This window comes from Phaenicophaeus curvirostris, chromosome 6, assembly GCF_032191515.1.
Source record: "Phaenicophaeus curvirostris isolate KB17595 chromosome 6, BPBGC_Pcur_1.0, whole genome shotgun sequence".
NCBI classification, from domain to species: Eukaryota; Metazoa; Chordata; class Aves; order Cuculiformes; family Cuculidae; genus Phaenicophaeus; species Phaenicophaeus curvirostris.
The window spans coordinates 22,868,764-22,888,123 of record NC_091397.1 but is presented as its reverse complement, the minus strand read 5'-3'; the positions used below and the strand labels follow the sequence as shown (position 1 = coordinate 22,888,123).

At 38.9% G+C, this 19,360-nt stretch overlaps 1 protein-coding gene across 2 annotated transcripts in view; it reads right to left on the bottom strand.

Annotated features, from left to right (window-relative positions):
- Positions 1–7,350: 7,350 nt before the first annotated feature.
- The window catches only part of FAM171A1 (family with sequence similarity 171 member A1), a 90,777-nt gene continuing 78,767 nt past the window's right edge, over positions 7,351–19,360 (bottom strand). For both annotated transcript variants that reach the window (XM_069859568.1, XM_069859569.1), the window contains 3 exons: positions 14,546–14,662; positions 12,040–12,154; positions 7,351–11,385 (listed from right to left, as the gene is read on the bottom strand). In XM_069859568.1, the coding sequence (XP_069715669.1) occupies positions 9,696–11,385; positions 12,040–12,154; positions 14,546–14,662 (1,922 nt within the window). In that variant the 3' untranslated portion in view covers positions 7,351–9,695. The remainder of the gene's footprint in view (positions 11,386–12,039; positions 12,155–14,545; positions 14,663–19,360) is intronic.

Here is a 19,360-nt window from a genome sequence, read left to right as displayed (position 1 = left end):
CTTCCCTGGAGGTTTTTAAAAGACAGGTGGATGAGGTACTGAGGAGCTTGGTCTAGTGATTGATAGGAATGGTTGGACTCGATGATCCAGTGGGTCCTTTCCAATCTGGTGATTCTGTGATTCTGTGGGAAGACAAAAGCCTTTTATTTTATGAACATTAAAAAGAAGAAAGTGCAGTCATTTTGCACAAAAGCTAAAAAAAAAAATAGTAACAAAGGAAAATAGAATTCCTAATCAGGTGAGTCACTTAATACTAAACAGCACATAACGAAATCAATTGAAATAATTCCAGCATTTGATGAATTATTCATTGATTGGTTGGTTATTTTCACAGATCTCCTTAGAGCTTTAGTAGTGAGTTTAGGTTTGCTGCTAGACATAGCCAAAATACCCAGTTGCTTATAGCAACAAATTGGAAGAGATTAAGAGAGAAAGATCAATAAAAAACTACAGATGTAGCTCTGCCCAACTGCTCCCACCACAGTCAGCCACCGAGGAACAGACCAGTGTATAGGGGACCCTCTACACCACTACAAATCCTAGCTGTCTGGATCTTTCCCCATCCTACTTCTCTTTCTAGGCTCTGTCTCTCCTCTGCTTTCTGTAACAGATGCAGTCACGGGCCTGTCATGGCTACTCAAAACTCACCTGTGCCTCCAATTCTGAGAGGCTTCGAGCCACCTTGGATTTAAGTAGTAGTAGAAGCCAAGATCCACAAACGGACTTTGGTGTTGCCACGTTTAACTTTCTCCTAGTTGACTCTCACAGCAAAATTCAGGACTCAAAATGAAGCCTTACAAATACTTTGTGCTTTGGACACTTTGGTGGTGCCATGAGCTTAGAAGAACTTTAGGCTACCGAGGGGAGAGCCAGCTAAGCTTGGAGGTAAGAAATACTGAGGACTGGGAAGCCTTAACTCCCAGGGCTGTATGGATCTTTGTCTGATCTCACCCGTTGGATGAACCATCAAGTGAGACTGTCTAGTACACTGTCAAGGTTGTGGCCTTCTTCTCTTTGCCCTTCTGCAACAGAACAAAGTCAGCCAGTCACAGATACAGTTTCCCTCAAGCTGCCAGGCACAATCCAGACTTGTTTACCTGCCCAGTGGTACGTATTAATTACATCCCAGTGAGCTAGTGATACATAATACAGCATTCAGGGTGTTGGTGTCATCTGATTAGTCTATGTGTTCTGAGTACTAAACATTGCAGAAGAGAAGTGCCTGAAGTTTTCATGCAGTCATAGGACTGCTGCTACCTTTACAAACCACATTGAAATATTCACGGCATTTATAATTGAAAATGGGTTTGATGTTGCAAGCAATAATAAAAAATAACTCACTGTGAGCTTTTTGTAATATTTAAATTGGAAGCAAAACTGTTTCGATTTGAAAATTGTCTAATAGTTTCATGTTTCCTCCATTTTCCTATCAAGTATATATATAAAGTTATGAAGCAAACAAATATGGTTAGATTTTGCTTCATAAAAGTGGTGCTAGTACACATAACTATTTTTTTTATTGGCTGCCGTTTGTGCTAAGAACTTGAATACTGCCTTCTTTGATCCTGAATGAAATGTAAGGGTCAGAAAAAATAGAGTCAAAGTATACCAAAACACACCTATGTTGATGTCACAGTCAGAATACGTAGAAATGGTTAGGGAATGAAATGAGCTTGTGATCCCGTATGTGGCACACTTGCACCCATGTGAGATCATGTCTCTGATCTTTCTGGTTTGTCTCACTCACTTTACTTACCTCACTCACTGAGCTGTGACCTTGCCTGTCTACCACAGCCCACTTGCTCCTGGCCTGTGTTGGCCGCAGCATTCAAACTGGGGGAAAAGCACTCTCAAAACAGTCCACTCTGCTGCACTCTGACATTCAACATTTTTGTTGTTGAACTCTGTTTTAAAACACAGATCCTACCATACCCCTTCCATTTTACATCTTACCTTTGCCCTGAAGGATCTGCTTCTCCACTCTGGTGCCTGCATTGGCAAGAGCCGAGGGGTAGACACCATTAAAAAAGGGCCACACATTTACATGTATAGTGAAAACATATCGTAGCATTAGAAGTTATCTATGATAAACACAAATCCTTGTACTTAACGGCAGATGTGACAAGGGTAGGAAGACTTTTATCCTGTGGCGTTATTACCACTGGTAGAGATTTCTTCCCTGGTTTTCTGAAGCATCTGTTTTTGATGGTTGTTGGAAAAAGGATAAAAGGTTTAGATCAAACACAAGTTCAAACTGGTTCCAGCATTGCAATTCCTCTGTTCCTAGGGTCTCTAATCCCCAAAGGTAGAAATCAAATAAATAAAAAGTGTTTTAAGTTAAAAGATATTTAATAATCAGAACCGACCCTTAAATAACGATTATTACAGATATATACTTATTTTGCATTTTAATGTATTTTTTCTCTAACTCTTTCAGACCCTTCTCAAATATATATGTGAATGAGAATTAGTGGTGACAGATTTATTGACAAAGATGGTGTTGACAATGGTGCTGTAGGAGCTCTGACCAATGCTCAGCAATTACTTCCACGCATCCAATCTCCAAACAATCCAACTGTCCCCTGTCAGCTCCTAAATCTGTTCTCCAATCAGCCTTTTACAGTTCCCAAGTATCAATGCCTCTGCTGCTTCCTCCTCTTTGCAGGGAGGCTGCAGGTATAGCCAAGACGCTTTCCCTGATTCTGGATGGAGGGCTCGATTGGTACACAAATTATTTTTCATTTCTTGACCATTTCAGTATTTTTCCAAAATGAAGGTCTTCAGAATTGTCTTTTTGTCTCTTTCTGATAGTTCTTTATTCCCAAACAAAAAGGGTCTTTTCTCCAGCGACATATGGATGTACAAGGGGAAACGGGTAGTGACCCTCCTACACCATTTAGACTCACACAGATCTATGGGGCTGGACAGGATCCACCCAAGAGTTCTGAGGGAGCTGGTGGAAGTGCTTATCAAGCTACTTTCCATCACTTACAAAGCAGATGAATGGATAATGCTAATAAAGGTTTTGCATACCTCCTGGGTGGTTAGAAGCAGATTAACAGCATTGCTCAGAATGTACACGTAATGCATGGAGAATTACACTGAATAAAGAAGCATCTCATGGACACTGTGGCTTCCCTATGAAAAAAAATAGGAGATCAGACTCTTATAACTCTTCCATTTCTATGCAAAATTTTTGGAGTTTTTACAGTAGGATTTTAGCCTTCAGAATTTTACAGCAAAAGAAAAGCCACAGTCAAATGTTGCAACACATACAGATTAAACTACTTAAAATACAGACATCAGGTCTGCACTAGTGGGAAAGTGTGAATAAACCTTATTGAAGTTGTGGGCACAAGCACAGCAGAAACTCAGCATCAAGCATGGCTTTGGTTCTGCAATGTCAGAACACAAGACAATTAAGTTAATTAACTAACACAAGTCTTTCTGAGCTGTTATGCTGGTTCTTCAGGTCAGCCTAGGTGAGTACCCTTTACTTTGGCATTGTTTGAATGTTGAAATGCTAAAACTAGCATTTAAGCCAGCTTTAATATTAAATGCATTTATATACCTCCACATGCGTGCATGCACAAGCATACCACACGCACATACATTTAATACAGTAGGCACAATTTGCGTATTTCAAGGAATAAAAGACCTATCCAGCTCTCAAAAGAAAAACACTCCTCATATAGGGGACCTTGCTGTTGCTTTCTGCTTCCCTCATTGTTATTGTGTTATTCCATTTAGGATTATGAAGTGTTAAATTCGAGGTAGAGCTAATGGCATAGACACAAAAAGGCAGAGAGCTTGGGAAAGTTCACCCTCACCACCACCTAAAACCAGCTTTACTGAAATGACACTGAGTGTCACATTGTGTGTCCCATCAATGCTGCCTCACAGTATGGCACAGAACTGAAGGTGGAAGCAAGTAGATTGGCTTTATAGAAGGGCCATTCCCTGAAGACAGGGCAGAAGGAGGACAAGACCCATAACCTCTGTTTTCTCCAGGGGCTGGAGTCCGTACCTCCAGTCACGTGAACACAAATCCTCTGTACAATTACAAAAATAAACTGTAAACAAGTATTTAATTTGTACCTCCCCATTGTCATCACATTTTCCTTCCCCATGGCTGCAAGTTTCCAAGGCAGAAAAAGATATTTAATGATCAAACATACTAATTGGCACTGTTTATTCCTAGAAGAACACCACATCACTTAAACAAGAAGTAATTCACTTGAGTGATAATAGACCAGATGCCACATTTTGCAAGCAAATAACCTGTGGATAACAGAGGATTGGTGCTAAAAAGAACTAGATACCCTTTCTGTTATTACTGTTAAATAGAATACAGTACCTGGTGTCAATTTACCAGTTGGAATTAGACAGTAATGTAAAAAAATACTCCTCTAGTCTGAAAATACCACTTGGCTGGTGCCTACTGACCTACCCAAAGCTCCAATTCCAAATGGTCTGCAGCCTGGAAATGAAAACATCAGATACATATCACAAAATTATCATGATACCATGAAAATATCCTATGTGTATGTTTATATATCTATCTTCTGTCTTGATACAGGATATGCCATCATATTATAGATATCATATATATATGAGTGAGGTTAGCACGGAACCTGTCAGCTTACATTTGTCTGTAAGCAGAGGAACAGGAAAAGAACAATAATTGAGTTGCTTATTTCTGTCAACTTTTGAAACAATTAGTAGTCAAAATTCTTTTAGCTTTATTTTAATCTAAAACCAAGGTCCTGTTCTCAAGGCAAGAGAAAACAGGCACATTTACACTCGAATGCACTACACTGCCATCAGTGATGGTGCATTTTATTTAAATGGAGATGTTACAAACTGAACAGTGCACCAGTTCAGATGCTGGGCAAGGTCTCTAAAGCTGACAGAGATGTGTGCACTTGGAATTGACAGCAGCCCCATGAAACAACTGTTGATGTTGCCCCAACTGCCTACTAGTGCTACTGAAGTTACAGACTGTGTTTATGAGTAAATTATAGACTGTTCTATACACAGCATCTATGGAGAAATACTTAACCACCAGGTGGCAGATACTCCAACTTCAAGGATTTCAAACGCTAGCGACTCAAACGGCAGCACTGATTAAAAAACCACAACCCCTTACCTGTCATTCACACATTTTGGAAAAGCAAACTGACATTGTTCTCATTTGACCAAGCCCAGTGATGTATTGGATTGTTACAGCCTACTTATAATTTAAGAGGTACTGGGTTATAACACCTGTAATCAAGGCCAACTTGGATGAGGCTTTGAGCAACAGGATCAAGTGCAAGATGTCCCTGCTCATGGTAAGGGGACTTGGATCTAGATTATCTTTAAGGTCCTTTCTGTCCCAAATCATTCTATGATTCTTTTATTCTGTGATAAAAAGCTTTAATTCTTCTTGGTTAAGAAGAAAATAATTTGGTTTTTTGGTTTTTTTGGGGGTTTTTTTTGTTCAGTAGGGACCTTCCCAGACAAAAAGTAAATATTTAATCCAACACTTGTTTATTTACACCTGTACTATTCTATAGACTAAAACCTACAAGGGACATGTAATTTCTTACCAATTTCAACTGCATCAGTCAGGTCATTGACATAAAATTGGTTCTTCAGAGCATACACAGACAGAATGAAGGGCAGAAAATGAAAATAATGCCAAGGTATTTCAGGAGAGCTCAATTCATTCTACTAAAGCTACTCGGTCCTTCCTGTATGAGAAAAAAAGCATCACAAGTAATTTCTAAATGATGGGGGTTCTTGGTACACGGTTCATCTAAGCTCAATACCATGATTTTGTATGTTTGTGTAATGTGTTGGATTGCAAATTCTCTTGAGGCAGGAACAAGTTTTTTTCCCTCTATTTGTAGAGGTTTTGGCACGCTGGTACCCTGACGAAGCACTTAATCAAACAATAAAAGGTCATTATCGCAATAAGTCAGAGTGCTTTACGGACAGTTTAACAAGCTTTGAGAAGCAAGTATTTCAGCAGGAACAAAGTGGGAGCTAGGGGAAAACCATTAAGTGAATGGACTCTTTAATGAGAGTATTAAATCCCAACAAGGCTTATGATATAAATGGACTTTGGATAATACAGGCTAAGATTTAAAAATCACCTTGACTCCTTCACTCACTACCCTTCTGAAAACTGCTGTTGCTGATAGATTAATTGAAGACCTTTCCTGGTATTCTTTTAAGTCCAATATATTTTTGTTATTTTCATAAGCTTTGTTGTTACAATCTTTTGCGTTTTCCCCCCTTTAATACTTGCCATCAAAAAATAAGAAACCAACTGCTTTTCTAGGTTATCTTCGACATGGAAGAAGATCACTTGGAACTGCTGATGCCAACACCTATTCCAGTTGTACTTTGTTCTCTATGTTTTATAACCTTTATTTGTACTTGTGTATCCAGAGAAGAGGAATGAACCTGGTGAAGGGTCTGGAGCACACGTCTTATGAGAAGCGGCTGAGGGAACAGGGGTTGTTTAGTCTGGAGAAAAGGAGGCTGAAGAAAGACCTTATCGCTCTCTAAAACTACCTGAAAGGAGGTTGTGGTGAGGTGGGTATTGGTCTCTTCTCCCAAGAAACAAGTGGTAGGATGAGAGGAAATGCCCTCATTTGCACCAGAGGTTTACATTGGATAACAGGAAAAATTTATTTACTCGAAGAGCAGTGAAGCATTGGAACAGGCTGCTCAGGGAAGCAGTGGGGTCAGCAGCCCTGGAGGTGTTCAAAAAACGTGTAAAGGTGGCACTTTAGGACATGGTTTAGTAGGATCGGTGGTGCAGAGCTGATGGTTGCTCTTTTCCAGCTTTAATGATTCCATGATTAATTGAGCAAATGCAAAATATAGGGAACAAAATTCCTGCATATTTTACCAAAGTACCTTTCTCAGTATGTTTTTTAAAATTAAAATACAGATACTTGTCAGTGGACTGCAAGATTGGACAAAGTGTCTACAACAGCCATACACTAATCTCAACTCATAATCTGATTTGTGTTACTCTCTTCAAATTTCATTTAACACACGGCTCAAATGCATTGGATATACTGAGAATTACATTTCATAAACTATATGTTCTGCAAAATCAAATTACTATATGGCTGGTGATACCACAGCAACTTAAAAAATACTATTTTAAAGAAGACGTGTAAAATATTCATATTGTGTTTGTTCAAATATATTTGCTATATTAGGACCACAAATCATCAAAACATCAAACTGTGTTTTGAATATTAAACCAACACAATTAAAGAAACAAACCACTGCAATTTAATAGCAACAATCTCACTTTATAAGACAGCAATGATAGAAACTTAGCAAAGGAATCTGAAAAATTATGTAATTAAAAATGACAGATTTAAGACAACAGAAGGTTGAGAATTAAGTAGCAAAATAATTCTAGTAGGCAGAAATTTTAACTGGAATGCTTACTTGATGCAGCATTCTGATTAATATGACACTGTACTACCAGCACTTACTGACACCTGATAAATTCTGTTTTTTTAATGCAGTATTTTTGTGTTCAGCAACCTTGCATTCACTGACAGGCAGAAATCCAGACCCCAGAGCCAGCTCACATGTGGTCAGTAGCAAAATTCCTAAACAGAACAAGAAAGGCCTTGGAACATGTGCGATGACTGGAACATAACTTACTGCTAATATTGTGATTTCAATATTCAGTGCATTCTGCAGATATTATTTTAGATTTCTTTTACAACATATACCGCTTTGGAACATGGATTAAAGCAAAACAGAGGTGATGTGACTTTGTGGATGGAGAGGAGCACTGGACTGGGAACTAGGAAATCAGAATTCAGTTCTTGGCTCAAGCCCAGACTCCCAGGTAAGACATTCAGGAAGATGGAAACTACAACACTGGCTTTCTAAGAAAACCTTGAAATCTACTGAAAAAAACTGCAATGAATCCAAGTCAGGGCTTATTATTAAAAATTAAATAAGAACTATGTAACACTTTCTCTAATCACTTTAGGGAATTAAGCATGACTGCTGCTAACACTGTGTAAAAATAATTGAATGAAACATGATAAACTGAATGTATACAAAGGATTCCACAAGAGTCACATATTTTCCCTTCTCTGCACTGAGTTAATGAAGAAAGTTCATGAAGTCAGAAGCGTGCATTAAGTCTGAGTACCCACAGAAATCTCAGAAAGGAAACTGGTCCCACAGGAAGGAAGGGTGACTCCGCAGAGAATTTTTGTGATACCAGAGCTTCACTTCCAAAGTCTTCAGTGATACTTCTGCAAATAGTTACATACTATCAAGACAGGGAGAATGCTTCTCTGAAAAGGAGTCTAAATGTCAGTACTGATGGAAGTTCATCAGAACTGCATAAGGAAGTGTGTTAGTAAGTCACACAAGCACAATTAAGTAGAGCAAAAGTGAAATAAAAGTATTTTTCTTATTAAATAATATAAAATAATGTGATGGTCACCAACAGAGGAAAAAATCCACAAAGATATTTTTTGCAGTTTATTTTCAATTATAATTTTTTGGATAACCAAGCAACTCTGCATGGAGAAAGCACAGAAGAGTAATTTCTGGCACTTCTGGATAGTACATTATTTAATTATTATTATTATTATTATTTCCAAAATTTTTCTAGACACATTCAGTCCACTTGCTCGGTCTATAGTCCATTTTATATGAGCATGATTAGCTCATACGATTCCAGAGGAAACTAGCAATATATACAGTCAATGAAACTATCTTCTTGGCTACTCTGGGCCCTTTAAAATGCCTCCTAAGTCTATCCCGGCTAAACAGAATCCACAATATACATGATAGCTACAGAATACACTGTATTGAAATGAGAAATGCTCAGCACAAAATGGGACTCTTGGCATGCAGCTTAAAAGAAAAGGTAGAAGTTCAGAATTTTATAAAATCCCAAATGGGGTCAATTAAAATGAGTTAGCAAAAGAAGGGACTGTTCATTGTTACTGTAAAAAAGGCACTTTGAGTAAATGGGACCAGAATTGGAGGAATCTTAGTCGACACAAAGTTCAGTTTGGTTTCATAAAAAGGCTTCAATGCTAAGGGATGCTACTCAAGTTTCCTGCAGTTTTACATTAAAATAAAATGCTGAGTAGTTTATAATAAAGGACATAAAATGTTTACAACCAACTTGTAAAATTAAAACAAAAGCATAGTATAAGCAAAATATTACTAAAAGCAGCAATGCATAGCCTTTCATTGAGATAATGCACAATTTTGGACACTATGTGTCAAACTCTTGTTTTTAAGATACTTTCAGTAGCATTATCAACATAAAATTGGCCAACAAAACAAAAGCTTTACCAGCTCCCATTCATAAGGAGATTGAGGTCATAAACCAACCAAAACAATTTGTCAGTATTTTTAACATCCTGGATGACCAATATCAAGTATACGGAATAACAATCACACTCTTTGTTCAGCTACCTCACTTGAGGCAGCCGTTAAATCAGAGGAATGATTTTAATTCTTTTCTAACATTTACACAGTAATGCATTTAAGTTCTTTCAAACATTGCTCACCACAGTTTGTTTTTCTCTTTTCTCCCCACAATAAAAAAAAAAAAAAGGAAACAAAAATTAAGCACTTCCACAGAAAGAATATTTGGCAATTTTATACTCCACGGAATGGTGGATTTTCACAATAGCTCACTTTAGATTGAAAGTCATTAGTGGTCTTTCCTCTCGTTTCTGCCAAGGACTCTTCTTATCTTCACCTTGGTCATCTTCCTCATCCTCCTCATCCTCATCCTCTTGAACTGTTGTTCTGTGTTCAGGACTAGTTAATGGCTCTGGTTTGATATCCACAGTTCTTGTTTCCTCCTGCAGGCTGGGCAGCTGCACACCGCTTCTCTTACTAGTGCCTTCTAGTAGGCATCGTATAGCATTGTCCTCGGGGCTACAAACTGCTGTTCCGCACTCGCTTCCACTTTGGTCCATATCATCCAAGTACACAAGCTGTGTGTAAGCTGTGCTGTCTGAAACCTTCCGCTCCCTCTGCTGGTGCTCTTGCACTGTTGGGTGACTCTGTGGCGCAGACAGATGTTCTCCTCTTCCCTTTCGGGCAGATTTTGGTTCATTCATGTCAACACCAGAGTCCAAACTGGCATCGTTACTCCCATTCCGACCAGCTCTTTGGAGATCAATGTATGAATGTCTAACGTGAGCATTTGAACGCCCATCTAGAGAAACAAACCATGCTCGAGGATGGGGCAGTGGCTTTCCACCACCTAACTCCATCAGCGCCTTTTCTGTAAGAAGCTGCACTTCGCTATTCATTTGAGCCAGGGATGCGTCATTAAGTGAGGCAGGAATGGAAATAGATTCAGACATGGAAGCATTTTGTTGATTCCATTCAGTTGCACATGCATCTTGCAAATGTTGCTGAGATATTGCTTGGGATGCCAACTGTTGGGGTTGCAGCTGTTGTGGGGGGTGTGGAAAAAGCCGTGCATGAGGGTTAGGAAGCTCAGCCTGAAGTCTTTCTATATCGATCTGCTGGTCAGCTGGGACAACCAGTGGCTGGCTAACAAAAGGGTGTTCTGGCAATTTCATGTAATGACCTGGGATGACCAATGCAGGCAAAACTTTTCTGTAAACACTGTCATTGACTTGGTCAACAGAATTGCAGCAGATTAATTGACCTGGTCGGGGGAAAGATGTAGGTCTTTCAAGGTGATCAACTGAACGAGACATCATACAATCAGTAGGTCTGCAGTCCAGCAGCTCTTTTTCAGGGACTGAAGGTGTGGGGTATATTTGTTCCTGAATATTGTATTTACTTCCAGTAGCAATATGGTTCATAGATACTTGAATTTCTCTCTCTTGCTTTTCAAATAAAGGCTGAGACAGCATAGCATTGTAACTTCTCCTATACTCATCTTTGATAGGGGACTGGTAGCCCTCAGCTGTTTCTGTAGATTTTCTTGGCTTCAAAGGAAAACTATCTGCTGATTTGTGGTAGTCTTTCCTAAGAGACCCACTGGGAGTCAGGTCATCCAAGGAAATTCTGCTCTTGTCTTTCTCCTTGTCAGAGAGCAGTTCCTCTCGGGAGCTAAATTCCTGGGAAGTACTGAATGAGTGTTTGAGCATAGGCGTATGCATATCTGCTTCTCCACTAGGTGATACCATTTCCATGTGCACAGCACTGATTAATTCCTTTGCACCTGAGTTTTCAGTGCGGCCATTGCTAGCAACGGACAACCCACCAGGGAATTCTGACTCGCGACGTGAAAATATTAAATTTATATGGGACATGGAGGTTGCCTGATCCTTCTTAGAAGCGTCCAGAGCTGTGGAAAGTTTCTTATGATGCTGACGTGGTCTTAAACATTTTCTTCTATAAAAGTCAGTAACAAAAGAAGTTACACATTTATGATCATGGTATACAGAAAAAAGAACAGCAAGTGTGTCTTAACGGGAAATTTTTAAGCAGTGATTAATATTAGAGGAACTGAGCTTTTATTACATAACCTAACAATTAAAAGCTTTTCCCAGTGGCAAAGATAAAATTAAATAACTAATGTCAACTGGGAAATATCTCAAGCACCAATTACAAATTGGAGCAAATGTCTGGAGGAGGCAAATACAAACTAACTCATTAATACACACTTGCTGATATAAACTTAACATTCTTTTTAATATAAGACTAACAGAAAAATCACTTACAAATGCATAACAGGTACAGTGATGTAGATCTTGGACCTATGCCTGTATTGTTTTAGAAAACGTTACAAAGAAAACACAGGTACAGGTGTGTGTGATTCATTCAACTACCATCCCAACTAAGGCAGGGCTTGTATATGCTGCATGTAACCAGGAGCATATGAAACTTGACCTCACTGTTTCTTCCTTTGTCAATTGGTTGCTTGCTTCTGCCCCCACCCACCAGCTGAAGTAGAAGTGTTTCAATACAAAAGCTTTTAATTTCATGACCACAAAAAAACGCTTGTATTTCCAACATGAACTAAGTAACCAGGATAGTGAATCTTACCTGCAATAATACAAAAGCAGACATAGCAAGACTAGAAGTATGAGAGCCATCCCTCCTAAAATTGCCAAAAGAAACATTGTGTGATAGGTGGTAATGTCGTGTGTTACGATGGGACCTGGAAGGCCAGAAAAGAGAATTTAGACCTGTAACAACCTGCAAACAGGAAGAGGGACAACACTTAAACAAAAAGATGGACATCTTTCCTTGTTATCAGGATGCTAAGTGAGCAACACTGCCGCTCACAGCCCTGGTGCCGATTATGCAGACAGTCTCTGGAGAAGAAGGCTAGTTGTGTAGAAAGCATGTGCTGGTTTTCATGACTGCGAGCCCAGATAGATAATTCTGTGGGAAAGCAGCTAGTTTGAATGGAAGCATGCATCAGTGAATGCTGCATTCCAGGTCCTGATGCCTACACAGCACACCAAAACTCTCATGAGAAAAGCCATCACTGCATCTTCCATCACTGTCATGCATGTAGCAGCCAACAACTTTTCTTTAACATTTGTGGTGCTTTGCACTCAACAGTGCAGTGCAGGATCCATTGGAAGATGTGGCAGTGTGCTTAAGCCTAGATCAAGCCAAGCAGATCTTCAGTAGGTTGTTGTAACTCCTGGTTTCAATAATGCATAGTAAATTTTCTAACCTACAAAGGGAGGCACACATGTGGACAGCATCTGCTCAAAACTATGCATGCGTAACCCCATTGTTTTGTAAAATCCTTATCAGGTTTTTGAAATAAAGGCCCAAATTTTCATCTGCAAGCAAGGTGGTACAGCACCAACTGTCAGAGTTACATGCAGGTACTATGAAGGACAGCAAACTTGGCCGACATTAAGGTTCTAGATCATGAGGTTTGTAAATCCTTATCTGTGGATCTTTAGTGGGCTGTAGAGCCACTGCTAGGAATACAAAGCTCATTTTTGTCCATTTTTTGAGATAAGAAAATCAAATAGATTTAATGAGGAGATAAAAAAGCAAAAAGACATTTACCTGATTAAAAATAACATCAAGTATATTGCATTTGGGAAATCTAAATATTTATACATTCTGTCCTGCCACAACCTTTATATAACCGATTGACACTGTTGCTTCAGGACATGAAGCAAAAAGAAGATAAATAATTTGATTTTTTCATGAAAATGTTGTTCCCATTGCAATAAAGTTTTAGGAACCCAGATCTACCTCTTGGGAAGAAGAAAACGCAAAATACAAGTAGAAATTCTGCCACAGAAATTACAATGCAAGGACAAATAAGTCTTCTCCTATCAGAGTTACAGGCACAATTCCATGACTAGTGTAACTTCCTTACAGTTTGGGACAGAGTTGGCTCAGATCAGCTGTTTTTTCCTAAAGTACGATTACTTTGTAAGATTTCACTAAATCAGATATGATAGTTTATTCAGATCTGCACTTGTATCTCAGCTTTGTTCAGCCATGAATCAGCTGAATATTCCAGGAGTTTGATTTACTATAACCTTAAAAACAAAGCTTGCATAAGGTAAAATACAGCAAAACCCACAAATGCTCTAGATATCACAAATCAAGTTCATGGCATATATAAGCAGACTTTAAAAACAGTCCTCTCATTAGAGTTTATTTTGTTGGTTAGATATAGTTTATATAGCTTGCACTGCCAAGACAAGAATGTTTTCATTCCTACTGTATTTGGTTTTCGTCAAGAGAATCTAATAAAGAAAATCTGTAAGAGGAGGAGTTTTTTGTTTGATTGATTGACTTTTTCACACACAGAGGTATCTCTGTGGCTGAAGAACTGTACTAAAAAATCTGAGGCAGCCACAGACAGAAAAAAGGGAGAGCAAGCTGTAACATTAATAACCTCCACTGGCAAAGAAATGCATATAATGCCTGGTTCAAAGTGATTTTCTACAGTGATGCCAAGAGGTTTGCAGACGGCAATCAGTCAGCTCACCTACTAACACTGCTCCGCTAACATACTTCCAAGACATTCTATGCCAAGTTATTTGTGGTGTAAATTAATCAGTTACCAAGATGATTCAAAGCATAACTCAGGGCAAAATGGGTGTCGTCACCTTTAAAAAAAAAAGTTACAGTCAATTGATCCACTAGGAAACAGCTAACGCAGCAGGATGCTGGTTTTAGGTGAATCCATTTGTTCGGGAGTTTCTGTACAGAAATTTCACAGTATGTATTTTTCTACCTGCTGGAACATCATTATAATGATGTTATAACTCCCCTGATTTTCTAGCAATGGCTCTACCAGGCAGCAGTGACATAAGTGCATCAAAGCAGCAATGCTATAATAAGTTTCCCATTGAAATGACTCAAAGATTTTAAGCACAAGGGTTGCCCCCCACAATCCCAAAAAGATTTTAGCCCTTTACTTTCAGATTTCTGTTTTCTAATAATACATTACTCATCAAGCTGTGGCATCTCAGATGAGGTCATTCTGAAAAATACAAATGTTACACATGAATAAATAATTACTCAGTGCTGGGAGTATCAATAAGATTCAATTCTGTCTTACCTGGGATAGTAGGTGACATAGCTGCAACCCAGTAGCCCAGCTGAGGTGCTATGTAAGTCCAAGTCAACTGATTTCCTTCTTGTTGTACAATGCCCAAACTACTCTTCAGCCATGTCCCTGTAAATAAAAAGGTTGTAGAAAGGTGTCATACTCACCCACACCTTCCTCTGCAAACAAGTGGAAAAGCAAACAGTAATAAAACCCAGGGATGTGCCACAGGGGATGTGAGCAATGCTGTGAAGTGGGAGATCGTGCCTTCTTCTCACCAGCATCTGAGGGCTCCCCCAAGCAATCATTCCTGTGGCATTCTTAGAAGCTTTGTACACACAATTTAAGGTTAAATGAAACTAATAAAGCTTAAAAAGGGTTAAAGAAAATAATTAGAATAATTAAATAATAGATTCCTCTTTTTAAAATGATTCACCTGACATATACGTAGCCCACTTAAAAACTATTTGAAGAGAAATCTTATTTCCCAGACCACAACCTGAGCTCTGCACACCACCCTCCTATCAGATGTGGCTATCGGCTTCTGGAAAGGTGGAGGAAATACTTCCTTAAAATGTTGGTTTTCCTGTACAGAAAACAAGCTTATGAATGCTACTGCCAATGAATGTATAATAAGTCGTACCACCACTTTGATTCAGCAATGTTAGTCATTCAGAATATGTATAGCTCCGGGAATATTGTTTGGTAATGGATGATGAGGCTTTTAAAACATGTTTCTCAAAGGAAACAGATTAGATTTTTCAGAATTATCAAATGATCATTTCAAAATAATGAATACTGACAATTTTAAAGCATTGGTTTGAAGTTAACAAAACTCTTACGTGGTCCAGAGTGAAAATCTGTACTAGTTGAGAGCTGTTCTATTTGCAGAATATACATTTTGTTGCAAGAATTGGGCTGCAAAAAAACTTCACAACTGAATCAGCTGTTTGCCTTTCTGTAATTCATTAAGATCTCAGATTCTGGGCTCTCCATGAAAAAAATCACCTTAGCTTCTGATATAATAAATGTCCAGTGTGGCTTGTAGACGCTCCCATCTTTGCTCTCTTTGAAAGAAACACAAGATTGCTCCACCATGTACTTCTGAGAATTAAATAATCAGATTACTGGTAACAGATCCGGCTCATGGGTCTGTCTGCCAATCCCCCAGCCCAGCAAAGAAGAGTGAGCAGAGGGAACTGAGATCTGCTTCACTGGCCTGGACACTGAACGCAGCCACTGGGAAGCCACCCAACCATGAAGCAGCATTTCCCAAGGCTGCAGCCCTGGCTTGGCATCACCAGTGAGTGCCATAACAGAGTGCATTGACTCACGAAGGAGATTTTTCACACACTTAGGTGGCCACTACCAGTACAGCTGATTTGCATTAAGATGCTGCATTTACCTCTCTGCATTTCTGCAGTGCAGCTGTGCATTTCTGTGTGAAGTGGAGACATGATGCTGCATTTACCTTAGCTTCAAAAGCTCACTTTAAAAGCAAGTTTCATCTTGTACCTGTGGTTCCCCTTCCTCTAAATAGTCGGCCCCAAATTGCCCAAACGGTGCTTCTCATCAGATGCCTCTTGGGACTAAACATGAGCACTTGTGGATGACAGTCGCTTATGCACTTAGCAGTGAGTGCAGAATACAGAAGAGATGCTGTTGGTCTGTTGTTTCTTTCATACCACTGAGATTCTGAAGATTTCCTCTGTGTTTCTTAGATTATCCATATGTGCAAACACATACACATGAAAATGGCTTTTCTGAGTATTTATCACCTCTCTAATAGTGATTTTTCCTGTGCAAGCACACTCTTGAAGTCAATCAACTTTGGGTAGATAATAAACCCATCTGTACACAGGGTTGTTAAAAAAATACACATCTGAGAGAATTTCTACATCTAAATGACCACTCTCTGAAACTAAACAACTTGTGGGTAACAAGAGTAAGGAATTCTGACATAAGTGTCAGTTTTCCAAGTATCACTTCCAGTCTGTATAGTGTAGCAATAACCAGTTATTATACAGATTCTTACAGTTGTTATATACAGAAAGTCATATACAGAATCATTTTGATTCGTAGTACCAAAAAGACCAAAATCTACACACACAGATTTGCACACGTGGCATCCATAAATGTCCTATCAGAACACCCTGATGTAGCCATCAGTTTACACCTTTTAGGGCAGCATTAACAAGAAGAATATAATTGAATTGTCCACAGTTACTTGTGAAATTTCTTGAAAAACTAGGAAAAGTAGATTTATTTTCTCCTCTAAGATTGTCACTTTCCCTTCATGTATTCTACTCATGAATTTCTGTGGAAAATGTTATACTCATAGCTCCCAACCACAATGTGAAAAATAGCCCACAGGGTCAGAACTGGCTTCTATATTATCTTGTACCTAACAGATCATTTGGTAAGAAAACTCCTGTAAGCTCAGACATTGCATTTGTTTTTTTCTGCAAGGTCTGCACACCAAATAATCTAGGCTAAGTTACTGGGTCTGAGAAAACTGCTGCTTCAGACAGTGAGAGTATGCACCAACTACTCAAATACATAACTACGCAAAGAAAACTTTAACACTAAGAGATTTAAAAGTTCCGATTTAAAAAAAAAAAAAGAATGGAAGGAGCTGGGTGATGGATTCATCACACTTCCCATACTTCTTTTGCCTTTTCTAAGCCCTTTAAATTCACACACAGACAGAAGCACATACATACATAATAGAGCAAAGTTCATTATCTTTGTAGTCTTTTTTACAGTTACCTCCCTGAGCAGATGCTACTAATGATTCCCTCACTAGGGGGAACTTTTCACCAGCCTGCCTTATTCACATTACACCATATTCTAATGAACTCAATCCTCCTAATGCCTTTTTAAAAGCCTTTTGCTCAGCAATACTCTGCTTGCATAACGCAGTGATCAAGAAGCTAACAGAGGCTGCACTCTTATCGTTGTAAGCAGAGCTCAGCTGCCCTCCTGCCAAACAAGCAACAGCTCAGATTGCTCATATTTTGGCAATGAAAGGAATCTCTGTATTTGCAATGGAAGCAAACAACAGTGTCTCCTGCATAAGGTCAGTCAGGTTTCATAGTTGTCTTCTTCTCATTTAGGTCACGTGTTTTTGCTGACCACTGGATATACATCAGGAAATTTATTAGTCTGTATAACACTAGAGAAAAATGTAACTCCCTGTCATGTACAGTTCAGAGTTTCAATAACATAACAGATATACCTGATATTGGTCACCTTCAGACAAGAGTTATAAAGCTTTTGTTGACCATATCATACACATAGGTAGGTGATGGCAGCTAGAAAAAAAATTACTTTTTAAATGGCACTATTCCAAGTCCTTCATCAGGACAACACCAAGTTCCTGGGCACTACAGGTACACAATCTCATCAGTTGCACTTTTTGGTGCTTTCATGGTCCAACAGTTTGGTGATAAAACTCGCCTTTCATACTTCCACCATCTCTTACCAAGTAGTCTAATAAAACTAATAAAACAGAGCATCCTCCCACATGGTGGGATGAAGAGAATAAGAACTCCAACCTTCAAAACAGTGGCAAAACTGGTTTAAGTGGAAACAATTGAAACACAAAATCCTGCATTGTTTCTTGCGTGATCAAATAGCCAAAAGCCAACACGGTCCTACCAGGGGGAACTGATGTGCCTTCAGTATTCTGGAAACCCATGAGGGTGTTTCTAGGTCTCTCTCATATTTTGTCCTTTATAGGTTCTAATATCCTAGTTGCTTTTCAACTACCTTTAAACACCAAAACAGTGTTCTTGTGGCTTCCTACAAGCAATGCCTTGCTGTAATGACTAATGTTGGATCTTCTACTTAGCAAACTCAATTGCATTGTATTCACTGGCTATGCTCCTAGCGTTTCAAGCTGCTTTGGGTGAGCAAGAGTTCATTGCTGTGCAGCCCCAAGAATGAATTCCTCTTCGTAAAAATGCAGCTAACGACCCTCTGTGTGCTCCCATACTTTCTCTTCTAAGCAAGGGAAGAGGCTGAAGGGCAGTGTGAAAAGAATTTCTTCAATTTTTTCTGTCCTTTCCTATCTACCAGTCTGCATATGGAGTAAGGGCAAGCAGCACTCATTTATTTTCTTTTCTGTGCAGGCAGGATTATAACTGCAGGAGAATTAAGCAGAAGGACTGAGGAGGGAAGAGAGGTCTCCCCTCCCTGCAGGGCTAAGTTTTATGATAACTTAATTCATTATTCTCCAAATATCTCATAACACTTACTTTCTTATACATAATATACAATAACTGCTAAGTAAGAACCAATACAGAATTATAAATAAAAAGCAGTACAAATAAATGGATCTAATGGAACTGATAATTTTTTTTTAAGACTGATTGTGTGGTTCCAAAGAAAACATGTCAATGCATCTTTGGGGCAGAAACAGCAAGTTCAATGTAGTTTGTAAGCACTGCATGATCCGGGCCAATTTGCCATTAATTCTTGAAGAGTGTCTGGTGCTTCATGGAAAACTTCTATATATAGAGACATTCTTGCTTATAGATCATTTTTACATTTCTCTTCCTCTTTTTCCTCTATTACTGCTCAGTGGAGCCAACATGCTGATCCAGGATTCAAGTCAGGGGAGCTGTTTCTTGGCTCAAACTAATGGTAGGGGGAGAACTGAGAAGTTTCTTAACTCTTTCTTCACCAAAATTATATTTAGCTTTGCTGACTTTGGGGGATAAATGGTGTTATTTAACAATTTTCTTCTCAAAAATCTGTTAAAACAGCTGATCAGCACTCCTTCATATATGTAACTTAAAAGCAAAGTAAGAGAACTACCATCAA